The sequence below is a fragment of the Streptopelia decaocto genome (assembly GCF_964273445.1).
Source record: "Streptopelia decaocto genome assembly, chromosome: 9".
NCBI classification, from domain to species: Eukaryota; Metazoa; Chordata; class Aves; order Columbiformes; family Columbidae; genus Streptopelia; species Streptopelia decaocto.
This window is the reverse complement of record NC_138664.1, coordinates 1,266,037-1,291,780: the sequence shown is the minus strand read 5'-3', so window position 1 is coordinate 1,291,780 and position 25,744 is coordinate 1,266,037. Positions and strand designations below refer to the sequence as shown.

At 41.5% G+C, this 25,744-nt stretch overlaps 1 protein-coding gene across 1 annotated transcript; it reads right to left on the bottom strand.

Annotated features, from left to right (window-relative positions):
• Positions 1-1,531: 1,531 nt before the first annotated feature.
• Positions 1,532-20,548, bottom strand: AP4E1 (adaptor related protein complex 4 subunit epsilon 1). The gene is made up of 21 exons (XM_082060970.1): positions 20,348-20,548; positions 19,727-19,798; positions 18,757-18,880; positions 16,513-16,586; positions 14,977-15,098; positions 13,995-14,154; positions 13,324-13,490; positions 12,620-12,693; positions 12,229-12,351; positions 12,030-12,139; positions 11,617-11,756; positions 10,621-10,733; positions 10,367-10,485; positions 9,364-9,666; positions 8,507-8,621; positions 6,872-7,007; positions 5,875-6,130; positions 4,521-5,096; positions 3,222-3,406; positions 2,313-2,470; positions 1,532-1,855 (listed from the first exon to the last, which is right to left on the bottom strand). Exons 1-21 carry the CDS (start codon positions 20,507-20,509, stop codon positions 1,674-1,676), a joined length of 3,471 nt encoding a protein of 1,156 aa, XP_081917096.1. The 5' UTR covers positions 20,510-20,548; the 3' UTR covers positions 1,532-1,673.
• Between the last annotated feature and the right edge of the window lie 5,196 nt (positions 20,549-25,744).

The following is a 25,744-nucleotide window of genomic DNA, read 5'->3' as shown; positions in this document are numbered from 1 at the left end:
TGACCACCACATTGCTGAAATGGTTTAAATGCATAGGCCAGATACTTCCATTGTAGTTCATATGATTACACAAGTCCATTTGCATAACACGAGTCTGATTTACCAGCAGGGACACAGTCTGCTGGAAATTATTCCACTATAAATCAGGTTTTATTTACAGAAACTTTCTTGAAGTGCCAAGTAAACATGACAGTATTCAGAACGTTAAGTGTATTTACAGGTTCAGTGCACTTTAAACTCCTCAGCAAACGGGTACTGAAGCAGCAATAAAAAAGGAACTTTGCTTATATTCTTGTGATAGCACAAGTGGGCTGATTTAAAACAAAGAAACGAGCAAACAAAAAGAAACATTAACACATTCACATTCTTCTGATGATTCCAGGAACACCTGCCAAAACATCAGCAAAGTCACAGAGCAGTTTGTGTACTTTATTTTCCTTTACAACCAGTGCTTATCAGGTGAGAATCAACAACACTGACATAAAACAGAGAGTTTCCTCTTTGACATTAAACACTCAAAGGAAGAATTCTGCCACAGAATCCATTTATATCATGTCTGAACCATGTGTACAGTCTTTGATTTTTTTAAATAAAAGCATAACCAGTTATAACCAATATTAAACAGTATTAACGTTTTCATTTAGCATCCAAATAAATTAAGATTGCTGGATTTTCAAGACTGAGGTTATTCCAGGAAGTAAAGGAGACAACCTAACCAGACACACGTATCACGTCTGCTGCTCCGATGCAGATCTGATGCCTCCCCACGGTTCCCAGCCATGCACACACAACACAGCCGCATCGGGGCAAGGCAAAGCTTTGGAGTCACACTCAGGCTATAAATCATTAGAAGCAAAAATAAATGAGAAATTCCTCCATGTGAATTTGCATGGACAGGGACAGAATAAGATTATGGACTGACCAGAGAGCAACGAGCAGAGCCAACCACCTCCACCCAGATACGGGAGGAGCGCGATGTCACAGCAGCAGGAGGAACCACGGACAGGAACCAACCTGAGGGCCTCGGATCACCCCCAGCAGCTGCTTCCATCCAGTCACATCTGCCTCCCACCAAAACCTTATTTAGACATTATCACGTAAACGGTATAAAAAAAGAAATCAAAGCTCATGAGAAGTGTGTTGCTCACTAAAATCTTTTAACGATTTTCAAAACATGCATTTGTTGCTGCATAAGGTACTTTACACAACCACCAAGAGGGGTCTCGCCAGCAGTGCTTAGAAATAGCTTTAGAAAAGTTATCAAAATAAAATTAGATGATCCTGATAACTGATCATGTCTGACCTCATAATGGAGATTTATTTTCTTTAAAATCATATTTAAGTGGTTGCTATGAGGAATAATTGTTGGCATCTATAAAAGCTGCATAACAAAAATAAATACTTTCAGTCATTTACAACAAAATTAAGAAATATACATTTCACTTCAACAGGTAACAATAGTTCAATGGATTACTTGTTAGTCACTGTACAGTCCTGAGCACGTTTTGCAGGCATAATTTGGGTCATCATTCTTCCCCCCGCAAAGTCCACAGGATGTATGCCAGCTGGAAGAAAACCTGCGCTACTTCTGAGAGGCAGTATCTTCATTGAGCTTTGGTAATTATCTGTGCAACTCTTGAAATCCTCGATTTGCTCTTCACACAGCAAGCGGATCAAGGCAGGCACTGCTGCGACTGGGATTCCTCCATCGCCTTCTGGCAGTGATAGAGCAAAGCGTCCGGCAGGGCAGCGCAGGGCGACCTGAACCACAGCGCCAGCCGCCCCGCGTGGGCCCGGCAGTGCAGCAGGCAGGGCAGCGCGGGCAGCAGCCGGCACGCCAGGAGCCCCTCGGCGCCTGCAACAGGGGCCACGGATGAAACAACGCACAGTTAACAAGTGATAATAGCTACGGTACAGTTCACAAATTAAGTATCTCTCTCTCTAACTCAACTCTGCTCTCTCTCCTCCCAGCCCGGCTCCTCTGATGTGCCACCAAGTCACGCCTCCTGCATGTCATAGAGCTTCATTCCCATATTGTTGTCCTATCCAAAACCTGTCACAGTGCGACACCCTCCTTGTAACACTGACTGCTTGCTGTGCACTTTACAGCAACCTTCACACAGACCCCTGAATGAGGCAATAAAGTCCATGGGGTAAAGCCTCCGTGCTTACCATGCTCCTCAACATTCCCTGCCTACCGTGCTCCTCAACATTCCCTGCCTTCGACTATAAGACACCCGCTTTTTCCATGCACTCATTTTCCTGGCACTAATTAGAGGTTGTAGGCAATCCCAGGGTTTACTTTCACTCACCTATAACATCAACTATATGGAGTTTCAGCTTCTGTTGCAGCGTATTCAGAGCTGCTGAAAGGGAACCTTGAGAAGATGACATTTTTACATTCTGTTTTACATCATTCGAAAGAGACAACCACAACTTCCCAAAGTCTTCTGTACTCATTTCCATTGGCCTAAAAACAAGTTCACGACATATCTCAGCAAAATAAGATACAGTATTCAGAATATATTTAGTCTCCCAAATAAATGACATCTAGGGGCAAGTGGACAAGCAAGCAATAAGAAACACAGATCAGCTGAAACAAACCCCTCCTCTTCGCAGCTCAACCTTTTAAATAAGTTTCTATTCCTTGCTTTAGATTTCTACATCAAAAAAAATACATTATTCTATGAAAATGAAAGACCAAAGTGAATGGCCTTGAGATATCTGCCCACTGAAAGAGACAAACCAAGGCCAATGAGAGGACTTTATAATGAAAAACAAGGTTGATTTCACTATAAAAGAGAAAAGTCTATGGAAAAAGAACACTTGCTTTTGCTACTTTAAAATAAATGCAGTGTTTAAAAATAAACAGAATTTGTTTTCTTCTTCCCCTGCAAAAGCTGTCAGCCTTTTCATAGAATGCAGGGTACCTGTACTCAAATCACTTATTTCAGCTTGACACGTTTCTATTATGGGACATTTTAAAGCAGCAAGCCCTTCTGTTGGCTCAGCTCTGCTGCCTCCTCAGCACCACATTCTGGAGTTCAAGCCCATTCTAACCCGCAGCTCCTGTCAGTGTTCCCACTACATCTGTGCTTCTTCCTGGAACTCTGTGCCTTTTTTGTAAGTGTATAAATAACTGTTCGCTATCTTTAACAGTCATCCCAATTAGATTAAAAGCACCTGTTCAACACGAAGCTATTGCAGCTTATTTTATTTACCTGATGAAGTCCACCAATGATAAAGCTATTGAAAACTCCAGGCGAGCTTCCATGTCTGACTGGTAATGAACGAAGCCAGAAAGCTCTCCCTGCGTACAGATCCTGCCCATGCGCACGCACCTCTGGCAACGCTCCACACCTTCAGCTTCAATCACAGGAAACGGGCAGCTGGGACTCTCCAAAATCTGCATCATTTTTGAAAAGGAATAGAGAATATAAGTCTTGCTGTCAACTTGGGTAAGTGGCTAAGATGCAGCTATAAAATCGTGTGCCTTTTACTTTTTCTTGCACTATTTGGAAAGGGAACAGAGCTCCCATTTCTCAGTTCTTATCACGGATAAATCAATCATTAACATCTACAAGAGTTCTATGAGAATTAAAACACTGGAGAAATTGATTTCTTTTTGCAATTTGGCTTCCCCACTCCCCCCCACAATGGCTGCTCAGAGAGACCAAGAACCTGAATTCTGTAGTTCAGTCCCCAAATAAACTCATATACAAGAGCAGGCAACACTGCAACACCCCCCAAGCTATATGGTAAAAGCAAGAAGTTGAGAAATCTGATTATCACTTGCTGAGTGTTCCCAAAGTTTCATCATTCTGTGCTTCTTTCAGCAAAATGCATGGAGAGTCACACCAACAGGCAATTGCTAAACAGCTTTTCAATTAAGAGAAGTTTCAATCAAGAGTATCCCACACTTTTACCAACCATAGTTAAATCCAAGATGCAACTGATATAAAAATTAAATCGACTGACACCTCTCCAACATCAATGCATGAGAACGAGAATGGAAATACAACTGATGTCTTTGAGAATAAACCACAAAACTGAAGGAAGAAACTGCTCCATGCCTGCCCGTCGGATAAACACAAATGGACACACAGGCCCAAGAGGCGCCCCCAGGCAAAAACGTTACACGGCGATTGCTGTGGCAACTCAAGCCAGACCAGTCAGAGCATGACCGGTTAGGTTTGCATCCGCCTGAAACGCCGGGGAGGAGCTGAATTCAGAACTGAAAAACCCTATATATTTGCTATGCAGAGGCAAGCAGCAGGAAATGAAATCAAGGTGAATTTTAAAAGTGAGGTGCTAACTTTGATATCAAACAACACTAAGTTTAGAACGGAGATTTCTTTCATTACCCTTCAGGATGTGTGTAACAGCCATAGTTTTTAAGCAAATACTTTAGGAAAAATGAATGGCTATTAGATTAAATCTAAATATTGTACATTTAAGTGCAAGCAAAAAGGAAGAAGTTTGAAGTGAATTTGAAATATAACGGAAACACAGTTTCTTACCTGAAAATGTTCTGCTTCTTCAAACACTAAGTTCACAGCGTGAAGTGCAGACGTGGTTTTGTTTGAAAGAAAAACAGTGAGCACCAAGGAGTCGTGTGTCCACGCCTTGCAGGAATAGAGCGCCAGGGCACCGCTCTGCCCCAGCGCCACCACTGCGGAGTGCGCGAGCGCCGCCAGCTCGGCGGGCAGGGAAGGGACCGGCTGCGTCTGACCGGCACCCTCACACCCAGCGCTCGGGGACGGCCGAAAAATGTCAATGTTACCATCAGCAAATAAAGACGACTGTGACGGCCTACTGTCCGAAAGTCTGTCATCCGCTCCAGAGGTTTTTAGGGATTGAGGTGCTTCAGATCCTAAATTATCTTCCACAATACCTGAAGAACACTGGGAGGCTTCCCTTAATCTTGTGTGAATATCTCCCTTGTAGTCTTCCACACTAACAGGTACTGTATCGAGTAAGGGACCAAAATCTAAAGCAGCACTATTTCGGAAGTCTGACACCTCCTCACTGCTTTGAGCTTCAGTTATCTTTGATTTTCTTTTGAATTTCTGAGTAGCTGTGTCCATTTTCCCCATCTGAAAAAGAAAAACCAGACGGTTTCTAGCAACCAGCTGTGTTACTGTTCACAGAATGAAACAGAGCAGAGACAAGGAACAACCAAGGAATCAATTCAGATGACAAATATAAGTAGATCCCAAACACTTGAACGGATCCAGTAACAGCATTCTGTTGTATTCCTTACAAGGTATTGGATCAGCCCATAATGCAAGAATGGCTCTGGGTTCTCTCAAGCAAACTAAAAGCTCCTGTTAAAAAGCAAGCACAGGCAAACATTTTCTGGTTAAACCAGTAATAAATGCTAAGACTTGGGCTGGCTGGTGTAATAAATGCTAAGATTTGAGCTGGCTGGTATGATAATGCCAGTCTTATAAAGGTTACCTAATGATGAATTCTTTAACGTTCCACAAATTACCATATATAAATAAAAAATGATCTTGACACAGGGCAAACTCCGGCCTTACTGCCAAATGAGCGCAAACAACTCCGCAAAGCTGGGTCAAGGAACAGTTATCGGGGAAAACTGAGGCTAAAACTTGAAGGGCAACACGTTAACAGAGGGAAGTTCCAGTTACCTAATCATATCTGCTCCAGAGATCGCCTGATCAAGTAATATCCAACTTGTATCAGGTTCTTATCAAGCAGATTATAAAAGTAATTTTCAATAGTTTTTCAATTACTCAGGTTTTTTTGCATGGTTTTACTACATTAATTAGATCGCCACTTGCACATAAGTATCTGTAAATAAGGCAACATGTAAAGTTTAATCTGGTAAGTCACAAAAGAACCACTTACCAGACTGACGGCAGCATTTGATCCCAGCCCGACAAACAAAGTTGATGCCAAGTGCTGCTTCTCTTTGTCTTGCTCGGGGAGCCCGGCAGCTCGGTCGGGCCGCGGTGCAGGAGCATCACCCGCCTGTCCTGCTAATGAGCTGCCGCAAGAAACACTTTGTGGCTCGTCTGCTTTCCCTGCTTTGTTTTCTTTCTTCGGAAGATAGCCTTCCTTTCCCCACAGCCTGCGGACTCCCTCCAGTTTCAGACTATTTGTCCTGAAAAGGCAAACAAAACAAAGCAGGATCAACTATACAGACATCACATTCATAAAAACACGCCAAAACTCTATTTTAAACACCATTCAGGAGAGAGATTCTGGGAATCTCTAAGTATATTTAAATAAGTTTATTGCTGATTCCTTCAAAAATTGAGTTAACATACGAGACTGAAAATTAGGAGAGACCTACAAGTCCTACGCCTAAAAGCCTCACTCAAATTCTCTTACACTAAATAGTTAAAGGATCTGAAAAATCTCCCAGGCTTTCCTGGATACCAATTTACAACAGTATAAATGAAGTTAATGGTTTGTATGAAGCTGTGGATATGGCATTTATTTGTAGTGTTCTAAAACACTGCAAATCCCAGCCTTACTTTCACCAAAATAAACCTCCTTCAAAGGCGCATTAAGTCCATAAAAAGCAAGCATAGCCGGTAACAAAAAGAAAGAAGCCAGAGGAAAAAAATACTTAATTGTGTAATCACCAGGTAATCCTGCTTCATTTTACTACATTATGTATCACTTAATTTGTACTTTGTGAAGGAAGTGGGAAAAGAGCAGACTAATTGCATTTGCATTTTCCTAAAGAAGACACCATCCTGGATTTCCTTCTACATGACAGAGGTTTCCAAGTTCAACTCTATTCTTTTTAGTTCCAGGTAATGAAGAAGGAAAGACACATGATACCGACAAGAAGAGAGGCTGAAATGTACTTCATTTCAAACACAAATTAACTCACTCTTTATGCCCTGTCTCAGCACTGTTACCGGAGGTATCAGAACCAAAAGATAAACCCGTGGGGGACTGTCTGCCCGTGACACCAGACGCCGACACACTTGAAGCAAATGACAATCCATAAGGTTCAAAATTCAGAGCTGCAAGACAGAATCTTACAATTACAATGAGGCATAAGAAGCTAAGAAAGAAATCTATTGTCTGCAAATAGATATGCGGTACTGCTGCCCTTCTCAGGCTTCCCATTCAGGATTCTACCCTCATTAAAAATAGACGTTTCTGTTCTCATATAAGTTTATTTTACACACACAAAGGATTTATCTAAAACATGTATCCCTTTGGTTTTAAATACTAGAAATTAAACAGAGACTTTACAGCACATCATCTGCCAATACTTAACATTTGCAGAGAGTACTGAATTTGATCTAAGTGAGCTTTTCCATCTGTTTATGAGCCTAAATAACATCCTGAGTACACAGTATTATGTCCATATATCATTGTCTGCTTTGCAAACATACTTGACACCTTGGGTGATAAATAATTTTCACTAAGACTTGCAAAGCAGGATGAAAAACCAGCCACCTTAAGTACGCTTTACGGATCAAAAAGCAGTTTTGAAGATGGCAAACAAAATTGCAAAAGCACTGCGAGCACCAGAGCGCCAAACGGGTGTTCTTCAGCACAGACCACGGATTCTGTCCTCAGCACCGCAGTATGAGGCACTATTACGAGCTCAGTCTCACATCCAGCACGTTGTATCCCTCACTGGGCTTTATGGGCATGGAAAAAACAGTATAGAGTACTCAGTTTCAACATATTTGACCTTGTTTAACTTTTCTCCACCAAAATTTTGGATTTTCTGGCAGGCTGAAGATGTGATACTCTAAATTTACAACTGCTTCAGAAAAGCGTTCAATCCTGCCAAGCTACACGTGCAAGTGGACAGCATTATTTACTGTGTACATTACCCTGCAGGCAAAATCTTCTTTTAAAAATAACAACTTAGTTGTAGATGATGCAGTGTACCAGACTGATTTTTCTAATTCAACAGCAGTAAAGCAAAGCAGAGTAATGTTTTAGAAAACCTTTCCAACCTCAAAGCGAATCATGCAACGGTGTCTCAAATAAATCCTCATGTGACTGGCTATACGAAACAAATATTTATAGAGAAAAAAAAGTAAAAATTAAAAAAATGCACTATAGGTAAAGTCTTTGGGCATTTTTAAATAAATGAGAGCAGATACTGCTGTTCTATCTGCACCTACACTAGGTAAGAAATGCAAGATTTGTGTCATAAGTTCACAATGATTGTTATCGCAACCTATGATGCCACAGTCAAGAATAAGTGCTCAGTACAGTAAAGAATCCTTTGCTTTAATAATCCCCATATATTTCAAATCCAGCAGAGATTATACTTGCTGCAGAACAGCAGCATATAATAAATGAACAGTCACATATAGCAGCTACACAGATGTGGAACTAAAATCTAAGTTGAATTTAGCTAAATCTACAAACAAGAGATTTGGTATTAAGGTAACATTACTTTAAGAAATAGTATTAATTGTACACTCAGATTATTTGTTGATACTTACCAGATAATTTATCAGCTATTTAATAAATACAGTAAACTAACGGTCACCTTTTTCCTGAGAAAGCTTCTCCTCTTGTCTCTGGTGATGAGGCTTGTATGGTGCTGCCCCACGACCCAGCCCCTCAGCCACAAACCCATCCAGAAAAGATAAGGAAGCGTCTACCTACACAGAATCAGGAAAAGTGAGAAAGCAATGAAAATATTTTCTGTCCATGAGCCTGATTTTAGGAGAAGAACACTCTGTCTTATTAGCAAATCAGGACCTTCTGTCTCACATCCCATATTCCAGTGAAGCTGCTGTATTAACAGAAACTGTTAAGCAAGTATGTTGGACAGACAGCGAGCTAGAGATTTGCAGCTTGAATTAACTCCTCCCACTATTGTTTTTTGTCTAAACTAGATAAAAAACACAGCGGAGTTTTCCCAAAATGGTTGATCCTAGTAATATATGAAAATACTAAATTAAAAAAAAAAAAAAAACTAAAACCAAACCTCATCAATATCAATGCTATTTTCCATCTTTTTATGGACATTTCAGTGCAAAGGTCAGTAGGTTCTAAATAGGAAATGAACCCTTTGAATTAAAAAGCAGCACTATGCCACTAACGCAGGCCTAACTTGTCTTTAACAAGACAACAAAAAAATAAATCAGTGTCTGAAATCATAATTTTGTTAAAAGCTTATTAACTAAACACCCCGGTTCTTTATCTTTCAGTATAGAACATTATGATTCATCACATATGCCTGAAAGAGTCTGTTTCTGAAAACTCACTTTAAGTGGACTGAAGACTGGCACCAGTCAGAACTGCCCAATGTAATTCATTTTGAAAACACTTTCTTATCAAAATACTCAACTCCCCAAAGCACAAAGAGGCTCACGAAGAGCAGACCCTGCGCTGCCTTACCACCATCTCACTGCAACTGCCATCAAACGGAAGCAAGTTTTCCATCAGTGCTTTGTCCTCACACAGGTGCTTCAATTCAAAGGCGTGTTGTCTCAGGCACGTATCTAGAGAGCTGCTGAACTCTTGGATCAGTGTGTCAACTGTTTCCGAGCAGGAGGTGCGCGATGCTATCTTGGTGACCGCAGCCATTATCCACGCTTTACTTTCAGAAGTAACAAAAGTCTTCTTCAGCAAGCTGTGTAGCTTTGTCAGAATAACTTCTGGATCAACATCTGTAACAAGGCTGGAATATTCCCCCAACACCTGTTCACAAAGAACAGACAAAATATGCATTAAGTAACACAGAGCAGTGCTTTCAGCCTTGAAATCAGAAAGTAGTAGCAAACACCACCATGATAAAATCTACCTCACGTTCCACAAACTATTATTTAAACATGTTCTAAATAATTTCATTACCATTTTGTCTTTTAAATGTCAAAGGCTTGAAATTATCTTTGTGTTTACCTCAGCACACTCCAGCTTTTAGCTCCTTTAAAATCAAACAGCTGTCTGGAAAAGCAAGCTAAACACAGCAACGAGGCCCTTGCAGAACATGATTTGCTCCCAAAGCAGCCTCCTCCTCCTCCTCGGGAGGAAGCTGAAGCTGATCCAGGTACCAGGCAATGCGGGCACAGCACTTGGCCACTCGCCTGCAGGCTCAAAATGCATTTCACAGCCACATCTGGCCTAATCCTGATGAAGACGGAAAGGCCGCCAGGATGTGGTCAGATCCATGGGGCTGCTAAGCCATTCCAATAGTCACCTGCCTCAAGGGGAGCAAGTCAGCTTTTCCACAAATTACGACAGACTAAAAAGCCCTTGGGCACCAAAAGAGGTGACTAAAAATAGATTTCAGCGTATTATCTAGAATATTAATGCTAAAAATAAAAGCTAAGGATACATATTAAAACCATCACCACCTTCGACAATTTCCTCATAGCTGTGTATTCAACTTTGACCTTACCCAGCTCATAACTTGAAGGAATTTCTGTGGATACAATGCACCTTCCTCGCCAAGTAACGCTAAATAGGACCGCACTGCATACACCCGAAGCTGATCATCTTCTTTCCCATCATCAAATCCTAGATAGAAAACAACACATACTTTGCCTGAAACACAAATAACGCCTCCCATCAAATATTTCAAAGTGTATTTTAAGAAAAAAAGCCAGATGATTAACAAACACGTCTAATTCTTCTGAGCATTCGGGGAGTTACCTTCGGCCAACAGCCTCAGGAAGTTGTTTGGGATTTCGGGATGCACAACGTCACCTCCAACTGAAAACACAGCGTTCATGGTTTGGATGAACCACTCGTTGTCAGGGGCATATGTGTCCAGATGTTAAGGAATCAAGTGCTAAGGCATAACTCTCTTTTTTAGTGCATTTCGTAGGGAAATAAATTTTCCACCAATAAGCTACCTATCTTGATCTCACCAGTACACGGGGGGACTGATGGTCTAACATCAGCTCAATCTAACTGAAGAGGAAATATCCCTGTACCTTTTACAAAGCGTTTCCTGTAAACCTCATGAAAACTGGCAGTCGAGTAGAGAACTCTTAAGTTACTGCTGTGTGGAAAAAGCCTGCGTGGGAACTTCACAGCTCCCCATTACGTGCAATTTGCTGGCTCCCCAATGAATACATTTTGTTGTGCGTGAATAAACGTTAGAGTCAAAAATAAGAGTTTAAGTAGACTTCACACAGTAGGAACAGATATGTTCACACGAGGATTCAGCTCCGGAAACCTATCCTACGGCATTTGCGGTTCACGCTGGTTCCACGCCAGCTTTCCAGCACAATCTTCTGAGGTTTCTTACCCAGTGTCACTCGATCAATGACAGATTGCTGTTCTTTTCAGCAGTGTTTTGCTGCTGATTTACTGAAAAGCAATAAGCATTTTTAAGTTCTCCACGGAAAATAACATCGCTTTTCTTATATATTTAAAGTTTGATGAGCCTCTGTTAACTTTGGAATTTAGCTTCTGCCCTCCCTTAAATAAATCCTGAAAATGCGCACTTACTGAAGGGAAATTTTCCACAGTGCTTTCTCTTAAGGAAATACAACACACACTGTGGTCATTTTTGTACGCTTTTTTGCATTTGAAAGAATGGAAAGCACAGCTGTAACGCTTCCTACCTGCAAAGATCACGACAGATGCTTTGAAAGGTACAAATGCTACAGACGCCTGAGCCTCAGAAAAATAAAAGGATATTTCTCAGCTAGTTCTGCTATTTTGCCAACTAAGTTGATGATAGCGTATTCCTCCTTGCTTTCTTTTAAGTAGCCAAGCATCTTCTGAACTATGACAATTACATTCTGTCCATTTGTAATTCTATAGAGAAGCTCTAAAGTCTGAAAGAGAATGCAAAAACTATATGTAATTGGCTCTGATGACTCAAAAAAGGAAGCAGGCAAATAAACACTTTAGTACATTCCAAATGTGAGCAAAACTGCCTTTATTTGGCAAGACTGAAATTAAATACCGTGCTTATTTACACAGTTTGTCATATTAATATAGTTTATAACTGCTTCTCAATAACTGAGACTTTGACACTATTCATTTTACAAAACCGATCACCTGTCTTGAAAATAACATTACCATTTGAAGTTTAAAAAGTCACTGACCTCCCTTTTAATAATGGAATCTGGATGGTCCAGACATTCGATTATTGTCATCTGGTGCTGAAGTGCCAGATTAGGGTCCTGCTGGATAACGTAGGTCAGAGCCTTTAAACCTAGAATATAAGTGATTGGAAATGATATAAGAGAATGTATACTGTTACAATCAAAATCAAAACATATTTATGAAATCAGGTAACCTTACCTAAATATTTCAAATTAATTTTGGGTGACAAAACAAATTTTCCAATGCACTTGGCAGCCTTTTCAAGTAGTTCGGATTTGGGATGAATGGTATAAATTGTCTGGACACATTCAAACAAGATGGCTGTGGGGAGGAAAGCAACAGGCAATTAACCTGTAGTAAATACATCTACAACGCAAACATTTTTAACAATCAATCAAGCTCATTGACTGGATCAAGGAACTGCAGCACTATCACTTGTTTTACCATTTACTAGTCAAAACACTTAAGAAAACAGTCATTGTATATTGAGAACATAATTAGATTTTTCAGAAGCACTGCACAGATATTGTAGCACGATCGACTACTCACATTTTCAATACTTATAATTAGATAAAATAACCTCACTCACCATATGTAATATTATGATTTATATCTGCTCTTCTTAAAGATTCATCCAGAACATCATACATCAATTCACTTGTGCTGTTTAACAAGAAAAATATAAGAATTCAGCACCAACAAGCACATAGTCTTCTTTTGCCAAACAGCTCAAACACTAGTATAGAAATCTGTGACACAAATCATCCATACCCGCAGATTTGCCTTAACAGAGAAGATCTTTATCACGTGTTTCTAAGTGGCATCTAACAAGGTGTTTGCAGCTTTCTAAAGAAACATTTACTATATCAAGAACAAAAACACTCCCCTCACTGCTTGTATAAAAACATAAAACGTCAACAGGAAAAGGACCACGGACAACTAAGTCCTCGCTAAACAACAACACTTTTGAAAGTAAATTTACTCTGGATTTTCACACAGTAGTTTGGTAACCTAGTAACAAAAGTGGCGGCAAGAACATACACTTCTAGCATATTCCACAATAACCGTTCAACCAATCCGGAAGCTAATAAACTAATTTTGCAGTTTAAAGAATATCTGCTCATTGCACTGGTTAATAACAAACGTGTAAGAAGTTCAACACAGAAGTCCTCTTATTAAAAAATAAACAACACATCACCCAAACAACAAACCAGGAAGCTGTCTATGAGGTGCGGGTTATGACTGTATTCTTTGTACCTTGAAAATGTTAATTACAGAGAAAGAGCTGGTTACCTTGGATCGTCTTTTCCCAACAGCCCCAGTATTCTCAAGAGCTGGATCTGCAGCCAGGGCGCCGGCACGCTGTGGTAGTTGAAGTCAACAGGGAGCTTTCCCCCCACCACCTGCTTCAGGATGGTAACGAAACTCCCGGTCAAGTCCTTGTATCCGGATGAGTCTTCCTATACAAAGAAATACAATTCAAATATTTTGATACAGCGCCTCAAAAGCAAGAGTAATCCACAAACTCAGTAAGATCAAAATACCTACACTGACAGTTTCATTTCTTTAAATCAACCTTCTACTCTTGTCCCTCAGCGTCTCTAGGTTCTTCACTTTAAACCTATGCTATTTCCTTGTACGTTTGCAAAGGGAATGAATGTAACTTAAAGGCAACAGTAAAAAATTAGCAAGTAAATTTCAGGAAACCTTCTAACACACTGTAGAAGTCAGATCTTCTCCCCAAGGATGCAGCGCTGAGGGTTTGGATCATGCAAGAAGTACATCTGTCAAGCTAAATGTAGAGCTACCACAAACAAACAGAACAAAGATACCCATGATCACATAAATTAACCATCATGAGTACGCTTTTCCTATAAAACACCTGTACAATACAGTTTGTAATAATAAAACCAATACATATAAACAGCTCTTAAGGTCAGTTGTGTTTCTAATTCTTTGCCTACCTTAATCATTTGAAGATAAATATGCAAAGAAGCAGCCATGACCCCAGGGTCCCTGTCACATAAGGCTTTCCGGAACTTATCATGAATATGCTGAACTTGGTTAGGAGCAATGAGATAGAATTTATATAAAGCTTGAACAGCTTTTCTTCGGATAATTTCCCTGAAGAGAAATGAGATTCACACAAAATGAAATGAACCTGCTTGTGTATTTGAAGTATTTGACTTAACAACTTCCACTTGTTATTTCTACAGCGCTGTTAAATTGTGGCCAGTCATCAGAACATCAGGATTTGAAGAGAGATGAGAACCCACGTTTTACATATTTGATAAAAAAATGACTTTGCAAATATCATTCAAGTGAGGAAGTGACAAAACTTAAAAGCACAGTAGTGCTTGATGTCAGATTGTCAATTCCAAACAATGGCCACCAAATAAACAGTCAAATTGGCCACTGCTACTCTGTGCGGTCACATGCAGCTCCGAAAAACACCTGGCCAGAAGATACTGATCTGCAGTTCCCTTTTAATCAACACGCTAACGTTATCCTCTGTGTATGGGATATTATAAATTAAGAATCAAACAATTCAAGGACATTGATGTCTGCAGATACTTTTTTTAATACAGCTCTTTATAGAAACTTCTGTAAAAGCGTATCAGTGAAATACTTTCAGGATCCCCATCTGTCTCTCCACTTACTCTACAAACACCTCTTCATCCACATATTTGTTGGAAGGACTCCAGCAGATAAAGCCAATTACATTTACCTATGAAAGCTGGTGATGAAAAAAATACCCATCCAATACTCAGTCAAGACTGCAAATAAATGAGGCAAGAATCCAAGAGAAACACTGGGAGAGGAATAATTTATGTAGGTAACAATCAGAATGAGTAACTCATAGAAAAAACACCAGTTTACTAGACCTACAAAAATAAGACATTCACCCGTACAAGGCTTCTTGAAATTCTGTAAATACATACGTACTTAGAATGCTGGAGCTTGTCTTCTATTAGGGGAAGAACAGCTGGAATCATCTCCCGTGGAAAGATCTGGCTGACAACGGTTAATGCCATGCACACCTCCACTAGATTAGTGCTCTGTAAGTCCTGTTAAAACCATTGAGATGAGACAGTCATTTTTCATTGAGGCTTTTGAATTGTGCACAGATGTAGCCCAGATCTCCAGAGGCAGGCTGCACCCAGCCCAGCACAGCCAGCAGCCCACGGCCGCCTGTCCGCTCACGTCTGAGCAGCACCAGCTCCCGCTGAGCCCTCAGCGCTCTTCTCTTCTCTTAGACAGGAAGAGGGAACAAGCAGCTCCTCAGACTTATGCTATAGAACTACATTCACATTTTAAATGTATGCGAGACTGACACACAGGACTACAATCAATATCTGTTTACTGAAATAGTTTGATGACTGCAAAACTACGCTGGGTCCCAGTTGGAACAGTGGGATGAGTCACTTCTCATAGAATTCAACAGTCTGCTCTCCAGTGCCCTTGAACTAGCCCAAAGAATTCAACAAATATAGAAAAAAGACCAAGCTCAATAGTACTGCCAGTTACATATTTGTACGCTAAAATTAAGCATTACACACTCCCTAGGAGGAGAATGAAAATTACATGTAATGTTCTACAAAAGACAAAAAAAAAAATAAAAATCACAATCTGTCGCAATACAATTAAAACCAGAAGATATAGCCCACTGTAACCTCAAACAAAAAAAGATGGATGAATTCCTGAAATACAGGACTATATTTTTCAAAACAAATGAAACATGTAAGGTTTCTAGCTCACACCATTATTTGCTCTGGCCATTTCTCTCAGACAGGTGTTAGTGCTCATTTTGGTTTAGTTCTTTGTGGACTCGTATTTCACTTCTTTCTCTATTGTTCCTGGGTTCAAGTCAGATTTGTAGAGATTATGAAAGAGTTTTCAATTACAACATCAAAATGAACCTCACTTTCAGTCTAGAATTATGTGACTTGGGCCTACTCTAATATAAAAATAGTAATTACAGTGACATAGTTGTTGTAAGTCAAAATTGCTCCACGTAAGAGGCAGTAATACAGAAGATTACAGCTATGAAATATTACTGGGTAACAGATTTTCAGTGTCACTCTAAAGTACATTTCCATTTTCTATGAAATGTATCAAAGGAACTCAAAGAAGTGAGCAGACAGTTGCTGTCAGCCAAAAGCAAAGTTTATGCTGAAATAGTCATGTATGGCTTGCCCTGGAGTTGAGAATGTACCCAATTGGTACATTTTACACAGGACATTTTATGGCATATCTCCTTTGAAAAAACATTAAAAATCCAACTCCAACAGCAGGAACGCCAAGATTAAATTAAAAAGCCAGGGAAAGTATTTCCAAATCTTCATTGCTAAGCAAAGAAACAGCCAACTGTAAGAGAGCCAGGCAGAACGAATGGGTACAGAGCCTAGAGGCTGTGTGACACAAACCAGGGGTGAATTGGCCCACGTTTAGTTTACCTCCGGCCCCCCAACAACACTGTACCTTCACAACTGTGTTCACCAGCAGAAGTAGCAATTCATGATTTTCATGGAGAAATAAAGACACTGCCAAGTAACCTATAAAAGAAAGTAGCCTCTGTTACTACTTTCAAGCAGGAAGCAACTTCAAGATAGAAAACTCAAGACTGTCGTAATACAAGAAGAGTTAATTCCATTTTAAAAGCCCGCTGTTGGATAACAGTTGCTCCTGTTTTAAATATCAATACTTGATTTCTAGGCAAATCAGTTATATTTAGGTTGCAGTAAAGCTCAACAAATAACAGCTAAGAATTCATAAGCTGTGAGAAATAAGAGACATTACAATATTGTTATCGCTAAAGAGCAGCCAAGAACACCGTGAGAAATGGCTCCCTGCAAAGGAATATCTCCTCTGCACAGACAGAAGTATATTCCTTCTAGACTACACAGCAAATGTACTTCCTTAAACCTGCTTCTTTTCAAAAAAAATAAAGTTCCATTTCAAATACATTTTATATTTGACTTGGAACAAGAAGTAAATTCAGCATTCTATGCCCAAAACGCCTTTGCTATTTCTTAATAAGGAGGAAACAATTCAGAACCTCAGAAAAGAAACTTGCCAGCAAACTTTTTCTTCCAAGACTCCTCTTCCTTTTAAACTAAGGGACTTGAAGTGGGGAGCTGGGAAGGGTGGGCCACAACTCAGGACAACATTTGTGTTACAAAAATGGGTCTTTACAAAGGTCTTGGTTCATTCAGGGCTTTGGGATCAGAACTTAGACACAAATAACTGTCTGGGCCATCCGACTGATCTGTCTGCTTGTGAAACTATGGATCAGCTTAGCACACCTGCCAAAACATAGTTCACTCTCATTCATTGAGGCTCACATGGGGTAAAAGAGTAACCTATTTGGATCAACTGACAACAATTCCTTCATACAGAGTTTGGTGTACTGCCCCAGGAACAGACCAGGTTATCCTCATGTATCACATGTATTAATAACTACAGAACAACAAGAAAAAAAAAAACCAAAAACTAACACCCTCCCACACACTCTTGATAAAATCCTTTCACCAGATCAAAGCTTAAGGGCATTTTGTGTCCAGAGAACTTTAAGCTACCTACATTAAAAAAAAATGCTGCTTCACCAAAGCCTTCTCAAAGAGCCCTAGCATAGAAAGGTCTCAAACCAATTAACAAGACACATTGGTTCTTGGCACTTACAGAGGTCACAAAGTCTTCAAAAGAGCTTACCACCTGCTCGCCCAGGCTTGGTGAAGAGAGAATTTCTTAATCCCTACCAGAGCATCTGCACTCTGGCTTTCCTTACTCAAGGATAAAGCAACTTTAAAATCACCATTTGTAACGCATTCTCCCAGAAACTCCAATACTTGAGTTGATGATCCAGGTGAAATTCAAACAAAGGATATCAAACAAGCATATCCCGCAAGACATTGCTTTCCTTCTGTGTATGCAGACACAGTATTGCTTGGAGTTAAACCATTTTCTCTGCAAACAAGAAGAAATGTCTTCACTAGGCAGCTGAATCAGCAACTGCAAGGAAATTCTCCAGATGAGACAGGCTGAGAGCTACTTCAAACTAAAGCTACGGGAAGCAAGTTCAGAGCCACGCCGGCAGGGAACCCCAACGGCACGACGTCCCAAAGCAATCTGAACAGGCCTTTCAGATTTCCTCAGGAACTTCGGCATCTACGCTGTAAGGATCTCCCTGTTGGCCTCCGCGCCTACAACTGTTCCTAAACCAAAAAATGAGCCTACAAGCACCAAACCAGAAAATATTTTAGAGCCACTTTGCTAACAGGAATAAGCCCTTTTCAAACATTCTAAACAATTATCTTTAGTTGAATGCTGGGAAACCAATACTATGCTTGCAGAAACTGACATTAATATCTTTGTCTAATCTCACACTACAGCACTTGAAAGAGAAAGCAGTTCCCGACAGAAACTCGTTTTCAGCTTGCTGTGGTTTTAAACAAAATTCCTCATAAATTACTTGTTTCATTGTTTTGAATTGCAGCACAAATAAAGAACAACCAATGATTTTAAATACTTTCCCCTGCCTTCTGTTGTACAAGCAGATACAGAGCAGCTCACAAACCAGGGGTTTAGTTATTTTCAAAGAGGAGCGAGACTAAGAAACAAGACCAAGAAAGCAGAACAACATTTTCAGTTGTATTTTTACATGAATTATAAATCCTAAGAGATTTGTTTGAGAATATTATTAAGGCTACAGCTCCATGCACATACCAACTCTTTTCTCCAAAAGATTTCCTTGCTGCGCAAGCTTGATTGCATGGATATATCCAAAGGAAGACTCATAGCCCAGCATTTCACAATAGATGAATCTCACCATACATTCTTTCATCAGTCTCTGAAATATCAAAAATAAATTAGTGAGAACTTTAAGTCAACCATGTTTTATGCTCTTCTTCACTGCTCTAATGAAGTAGAGGACTTTGATAGAAATATATGCGTATTCAAATTTGTTTTCTAAAATCAGTGTACTCTTAATTTTTCCTTTGCTGTGAACCTCTTCTGCAAATCAATATTAATTTTTACCATAAAAGCATAACTCCCATATAGTACCCTGAAAGACGTTATCTTATTTTGATTATCATGTATGCAATCAACACTAGATTATGACTAAAATTAAAAAATTAATTATCTGAAACATTAGATCATCACTCTGCTAATGGAAATTATTTTTTCCCGATCACTACACTGACCTAGGATAGGTTTTCACTATGTGTGATGTAAAACCTTATTTTTCCTTTAAAAAATTCTCACTCATGGGACTGAAATATACATCGCCTGACTCAAACCAGAAGATACCAAGTTCTGCAACTCACTACGAACAACTGAGCATACAATGCACAGGTTCTTGTATAGCACAAGTTAATTATAAGAACAATGTTACCCTGCAAAGAACATTATCTGACGGAAGCTGTTCATCTCTTAGGTTTTTGTCTGCATTATTTTAGAAACTACAAATGAGACTCTCGGCACCATCCTGTTACAGTTTGTTCACATCTAAAAGAATCACAGCGTCCTCACTATTTTCACCATGCTGCAAAACCAGACGTCAGTACCTTGTAAAGCAGATGATTAAATACCCATAACACAGCTGACCGCCACACTCCACCTGGAAAAAGAGCGAGAACACTGTTCTGCTTCACCCTTGCTGTTCCCACCACCTGTAACCACGCACAGAACTTACAAGTGTTGTGTTTGGGGCAGAAACTGTTGCTTTCAAACTGGTTAGCTCCTGCTGGATTAATTTCTCTTCTTCCTAGAACAGGTTAAACTTATTTTAATCTCACATAAATTTTGGAGGTACAATATGAGACAGATAGATTTAACAATATTACAACTGTAATTATGACACGGTTTTCTCAAGAACAGCATAGAGCTCACTTAACACAGTGACCCCAGACAGCTTGTTTCAAGCACAGAGGCAATAAGTATTATACTTATAAAGAAGTAATGATAAAGTAATATATTAATAAAATCTAAATAATTAAAATATTATGCCCCCCCCACCCCGAGCAGCCTAACGCAGCGCCCGTAAACTCGCTCTGCACCGCGGCTCATCGCCGGTTCCGCAGCTCAACAGCCCCGGGGCCGAGGGAGCCCCCGCCCCCAGCCCGGCACCGCACCCGGCACCGCACCCGGCACCGCACCCGGCACCGCACACGGCCCCGCACACGGCCCCGCACACGGCCCCGCACACGGCCCCGCACACGGCCCCGCACACGGCCCCGCACACGGCACCTCCGCGGCCGCGGGGCGGGAAGGGAGAGGAACGGGGGGACCGGGAGGAGCGGGAGGCCGGCCGTACATGCTTGGAGGTGAGCGCCGTGATGCTCCGGATGAGGCTCCCGAGCCGGGAGGTGGCGGAAGCTCTGCCCGGGCCACCGGCGCCCCCCGGCCCGGCGCCCGGGTCGTGCTGCCCCAGCAGCCCGGGCAGCGCGCTCAGCGTCCGCTCCACCACGTCGCTCATGGCGCCCGCCGCCCGGAAGAGAAAACCCCCGCCGGGCCACCGGCCTCGCCGTGCGCTTCCGGGAGCGGGACCGTGCCCGCCCGCTGGGGCGGGGCGGGGCGGGGCGGGGCGGAACGGGGCGGGGCGGAACGGGACGGGGCGGGGCGGAACGGGACGGGGCGGGGCGGAACGGGGCGGGGCGGGGCAGGACGGGGCGGGGCGGGGCAGGACGGGGCGGGGCGGGGCAGGACGGGGCGGGGCGGGGCAGGACGGGGCGGGGCGGGGAGAGCCCGGGGGAGCGGCGGCCGTGGGGACACTGCGGTGTCGCTGCGCCGAGAGGGGCGGGCAGGAGCCCTGGGGGAGAGCAGTGGGACAGTCTGTAGGTGGGAACTGCTGTTGTTGAAGCGTGAGAACATCTAGAGACGGGTCCGACAGGTCTTGGGAGGGTTTTCACCACGGAGCTCCAGGGAACTACCTCTGCATTCCTCTTGCGAATGAAACAAAGGATTTCTTTCTTACCCGTGAAAAGTAAGGTGTGAATTTATAAGGTTAAAATTTACAGTTGTTCCTGACTCTTTAGACACTGGTTTTGCCATTTTGTAATACTGTGCCTTTCAAACTGAGGTTAGTTTTATGTCCACATAGCTGAACGGGAATAGTTGCAGATGCGAAATGAACAGAAGCCTCGTGAGTTTCGGTCATTTGTTACCGAGAGAAGTGACTTCGACTGACAGAAGAGGCTCCTCCTTTGTCAGACATGGGCCATACCCCAGCGCTGCTCTGGAACACCATGGCAAGTCCTGGTCCCACCCGCTGCCGCAGGGCTGTGGCTGGGATGGAGCTGGGATGGAGCTGGGATGGAGCTGGGATGGGGCTGGGATGGAGCTGGGCTGGAGCTGGGCTGGAGCTGGGCTGGAGCTGGGCGTTCACCAGCACAGCGTGGGGTGGACTCGTGAAAGAAGGTGCCAGACACTCAGAGATATTTTGTACTGCAAGGGGAAACCACACCCAGCCCAGCCGTGGTTACCTGACCTGCTAGGATACGCCTGTCCAAGACTGTGCCATGAAATCTTCAGCCAGTCGCAACAACATACATTCAGATAGTCTTTACTGTATATTTTGACGTAATTGTTGTTCTCTCACTGTTTTTCCTGTGAATAAAGAACAAGCATAGTGCCACTTAAATATGTGAGTCAATTGTCTCACCAAAGCCAGCAGACTAAAATAATACTGTATCGATGTAGTTTTGGATGCTTAATGTGGGAAACTGCAGCGGGTCTGTGGAATCCTTGACAGAAAATATGGGAGTAGAGATCAGCCTTGAAGATACTAAGATTTACCCTTGAGAAGGATGGGAGTAAAGGAGCATCTGGAGAGAGGAGAGATGTACCCATGAGAGAGAAGGGGATAGAAGAATAACATGGATGATAGCAAAATTAACCAATGAGATGTTAGTGCTGTAACTTGTAACCAATAGTGAAGAGACACATGAATTGGTAAAACTGTATAAAAATGCACTTGTGGCAATAAATGGCATCTACTACTTTCATCCTGGAAGAACTTGGTCCATGTCGTTTGTCCGTCTCAACCACGACAGCTTAATTCCATTTTAGAAACCCACATATGCCTTTTCCAGTTACACATATTTTTCTGAAACAAAATTACTTAACATTTTCTGTTTTTTTTATTTCAGTCCAAAGGTGTTTTTTTGTTTTTGCTGTTGTTTTCTAGAAAGGATGGGGAAGAAACTGAAGTAATCCCCTCTGAGCTCTGTGTTTCCAAGAAGAAAGTATCCCTCCATCTCCAACATATGGCTGGTCACAAAATCATGCTGAAGTTCGAAGCTCTAAATTGATTTATAATCAGGAAAAAAAAAGCTAAATAGGAACAAACTGAGGGCAGTAGTTTAAAAAATACTAAAAACTGGCATTTCTTTGAAACCAAGTCAAAACATTTGTACCTGTATTTTTTAAAGTTTTTTTTGCGAAATGAATTGGTTAAGAATATCTCAGTTAAGAACTGGTCATGTAAGGACATCATATTATATTGTAGAAGCTAGAAAAGCTTATAAGCTTTGCAGACCAAAAATGTAAGTTCAATAAGCGTAAGAGAAGCTGCTGGTAAAGCTGACGGAGCTTGAATAAATGTGCAAAACTCAGTAGCTTGGACTTTTTTCTTTTATTTTTGTTGATTCTAGGGTCTTAAGTCCTTCTCTTCACCTTACGTGCTGTACAAATAAATGCTGTGTGTAAAATGCCTCGTGGAGTACAAACCCTCAGGCTCGCACATGGTTAATTTCTCGTACTGTTGATGATCGCACTGAATCCAGAGGACTGTTCGTAGTGCACACATATATGCAAAATACATGACTTATCTTGAGATGATTGTAGATATATCTGATGCCTTGCATGAGGATCACCAGTAACTCTTCCAACCTTTTTTTTTCTTTTAGGCACTGGAATATTTAGTATATCATTTAGCATAATATGAGATAATGTAGAAAAAGCAAATCCACAAAAGTATGGAGTGTTTACCATCTAGGCATAGACTTGGCAAGGTGGGTTGCTGCGTTGTTTGGTTTTTTCTGCTTTCATCTGCCTTGTGTTTTCATCAGCTAGATGAAAAACTTTGAAGTGTGGTTATAAAACAACCATAAAAATAGCACTGAGAGGCTGCATTTCAGTCATTTCTCTAGGCACCATATCAGCTGTACTCGCCACAATAAAAACCATCCTAATTACCATTCCTGTAAGTTCTCCTTGGCATCTGACAGGCAAGTGGTATTCTTTCTGGCTCATGAATCATCACTGGAAATAAATAGTTCTAGAATAGAAAATGGGTTGATTGTGTATGAGCCAAAATAGAATCCAAAATAGAAAAGCTTATGCTCTTCACCATGTTGTCTCCGTGCTGGGAAGAGGAGCGTGTAGTAGTAGATTATATAAATGATGCCAAATGAAAACAGAGGTGTAGTGAGAAACAAAGGCAGCTCTTTGACCCAGTCATTTGCCTATGATGATTAAACATATTTTGCCATAATTAGCAGAGATTATGTATTGTCTGTGACATGTGTCACACAAGCTTGCTGGTGCACTGGGAAGGAGTCCTGGCCCAGATGTGCAAAAGCAGAGCAAGGGGGTGCGGGAGCGCCTGTGCTCCCAGTGGCAGCCGCTGCCGCTGGGCGCGCTGCCTCCATGTGAAGTCTTCACAAATAGGGAAATGATTTTGTCTTAAGTTTTAGGCTTGGTTTTCCCGCGATATTGGCAGGTTTTGAATTCTTTTCTCTCCCCATCGTCAGTCCGAGCCCCTACAGAGTCCTTCTGCATCATTTTTGTTAGACAGCCTGGGCAAAGCAGGAGGCGATTTGGCACTAAGGAAATAACAAGGCGTGTGGAATTGGGAATAGTATAGAAAAGATTTCACATAAACAGAAATGTAAACAGAAGGATATAATGTAAAATCAACACATTTGAACAAAATTACACATAGCCTTATACACAAAAAGCCATATGGAGACGTAAATATAAATAGGTGCATTTTTAACCAGGAACTTATTTTCACTATTGTCACCAGTAAGAGTTCTTCTTCTGGTCTCACTGCTCTACGTCTACCTTGATTACAGCATGTTTAAAATACACTTAACTGCTTTTGTATTGTATGGTGACTTTTGTCTGAATGACTAAATGTGTAGGGTCCTATAAATGGATGCATATTTACAATGCATTGTGGGAAATGTTCAAGTGGTATAGAAGTAAATAATGGGAACAGTAAATGGAGAGCAACTACACATCTTTTGAACATTGAGAACATTAGGTAGGCAATGAACTGTTGAATTAATGCAAAACTGGGATAGAAGATCAAGCTGCATACATTAAAGAATGGATTTTTTTCTGTATCAGTAATATGCTGTAATTTGGAGGTTCCTGTTGGTGTGTATGTATATACTAAAGATGGCAGGGGAAGAGGATACTCTGCACTTTTCTTGTGGAAGCTGCTTGTCTTCTGTGCTTCTAAAGTGAGGGAAAGTTCTGTTTGGTATAATAATTTTCCTTATAGGTTACCAGGCAATGTGTAAATAAGGCTGTTTTGTTCTTACATACAACTGTGCTTGAAAGGTTTTTACCAGAAATACCCTGTCATTCCCAGCTCTGGTACAGCTCCAAGAATAGGAGCCTGACGATAGGTGAGGATTCTGGGGTGATCAGTGCATTTCTGAAGGTTATTTTTGTTGCTCTGGATGTGTGGATCACAGGTAGATTCATTTATAGAACTGAGTCTGATGTAAACTAGAAGCACTGTTTCATCTAAATTATATGGAAAGGCTTGAGTATTATATATAGTGATCGCTAACGGGGTGGGGAGGGGAAGAAATTAATTTTTTTTAGTGCTTGTAGTCCAATTAATTATATTTCTCCTAACGTTTTGTGTTCTTCCTAGCTTCTACTATGATAATATTATACACGCTACGAGATTGACACTGTTCCTGGTTTTCCATTGTAAAAGCACTGATCCTCTTCATCTGTTCGAATAGCACTTTTAGCCATTTTGTTTAGCAGTTAAGGAGTATTGAGATTTCTAACGTTCAGTTGTTTTCAGCTGAAGCCTGCATGTGTGCATTTACAACTACAAAATGATGAGGTCTTTTTGGAAGAAAACCCACTGTGATTTATCTCCCATTTTGGAAGCAGATCCTATAGTTCTGAGAAGAGCTACCGCTGCGATCCTTTGTTCTGCCGTAAAACTGTGAAAATGTCTTCCTCTGATCCCTGGGGATTTGTTGCTGTTCTGTGTCTGCAAGGGCTAGATTTTAATTTATGAAAATGTTCAGAATTGGCTTACATGGCTTATTGTCATTTGTGCTACTGCTTGTTTTGATTCGAAGATTTAAGGAGCTAGATGTGCTATAATTAAACTTATGAAGTCCTCTCTTTGTAGTAAAAAGGATCATTGATGACTGTGCCTCTCCTGTGTAATCCAGCCCCGCGGAAAGCGCTTAAACAGATGTCACAGATTCATAGGCCTCAGGGCCGAATTCCACTTTTATAGCTCAAAAAGCGTGTGCAACCCAGCCTTTCTGAGCCGACTTCAAACCTGAGCCTTCCCCCAAAAGCGCTGTCATGGGTGGCCGAGCAGGTCGGGTTTTCCCGCAGCTCCCGGCAGTTCAGCCGCGGTGCTCAGCCCCGTGCGAGGCGGGGAGGCCGCCCCACGCCACCCGTGCCCCCGCCGGCCGGCACGGAGCCCCCGCGGCTCCGCTCC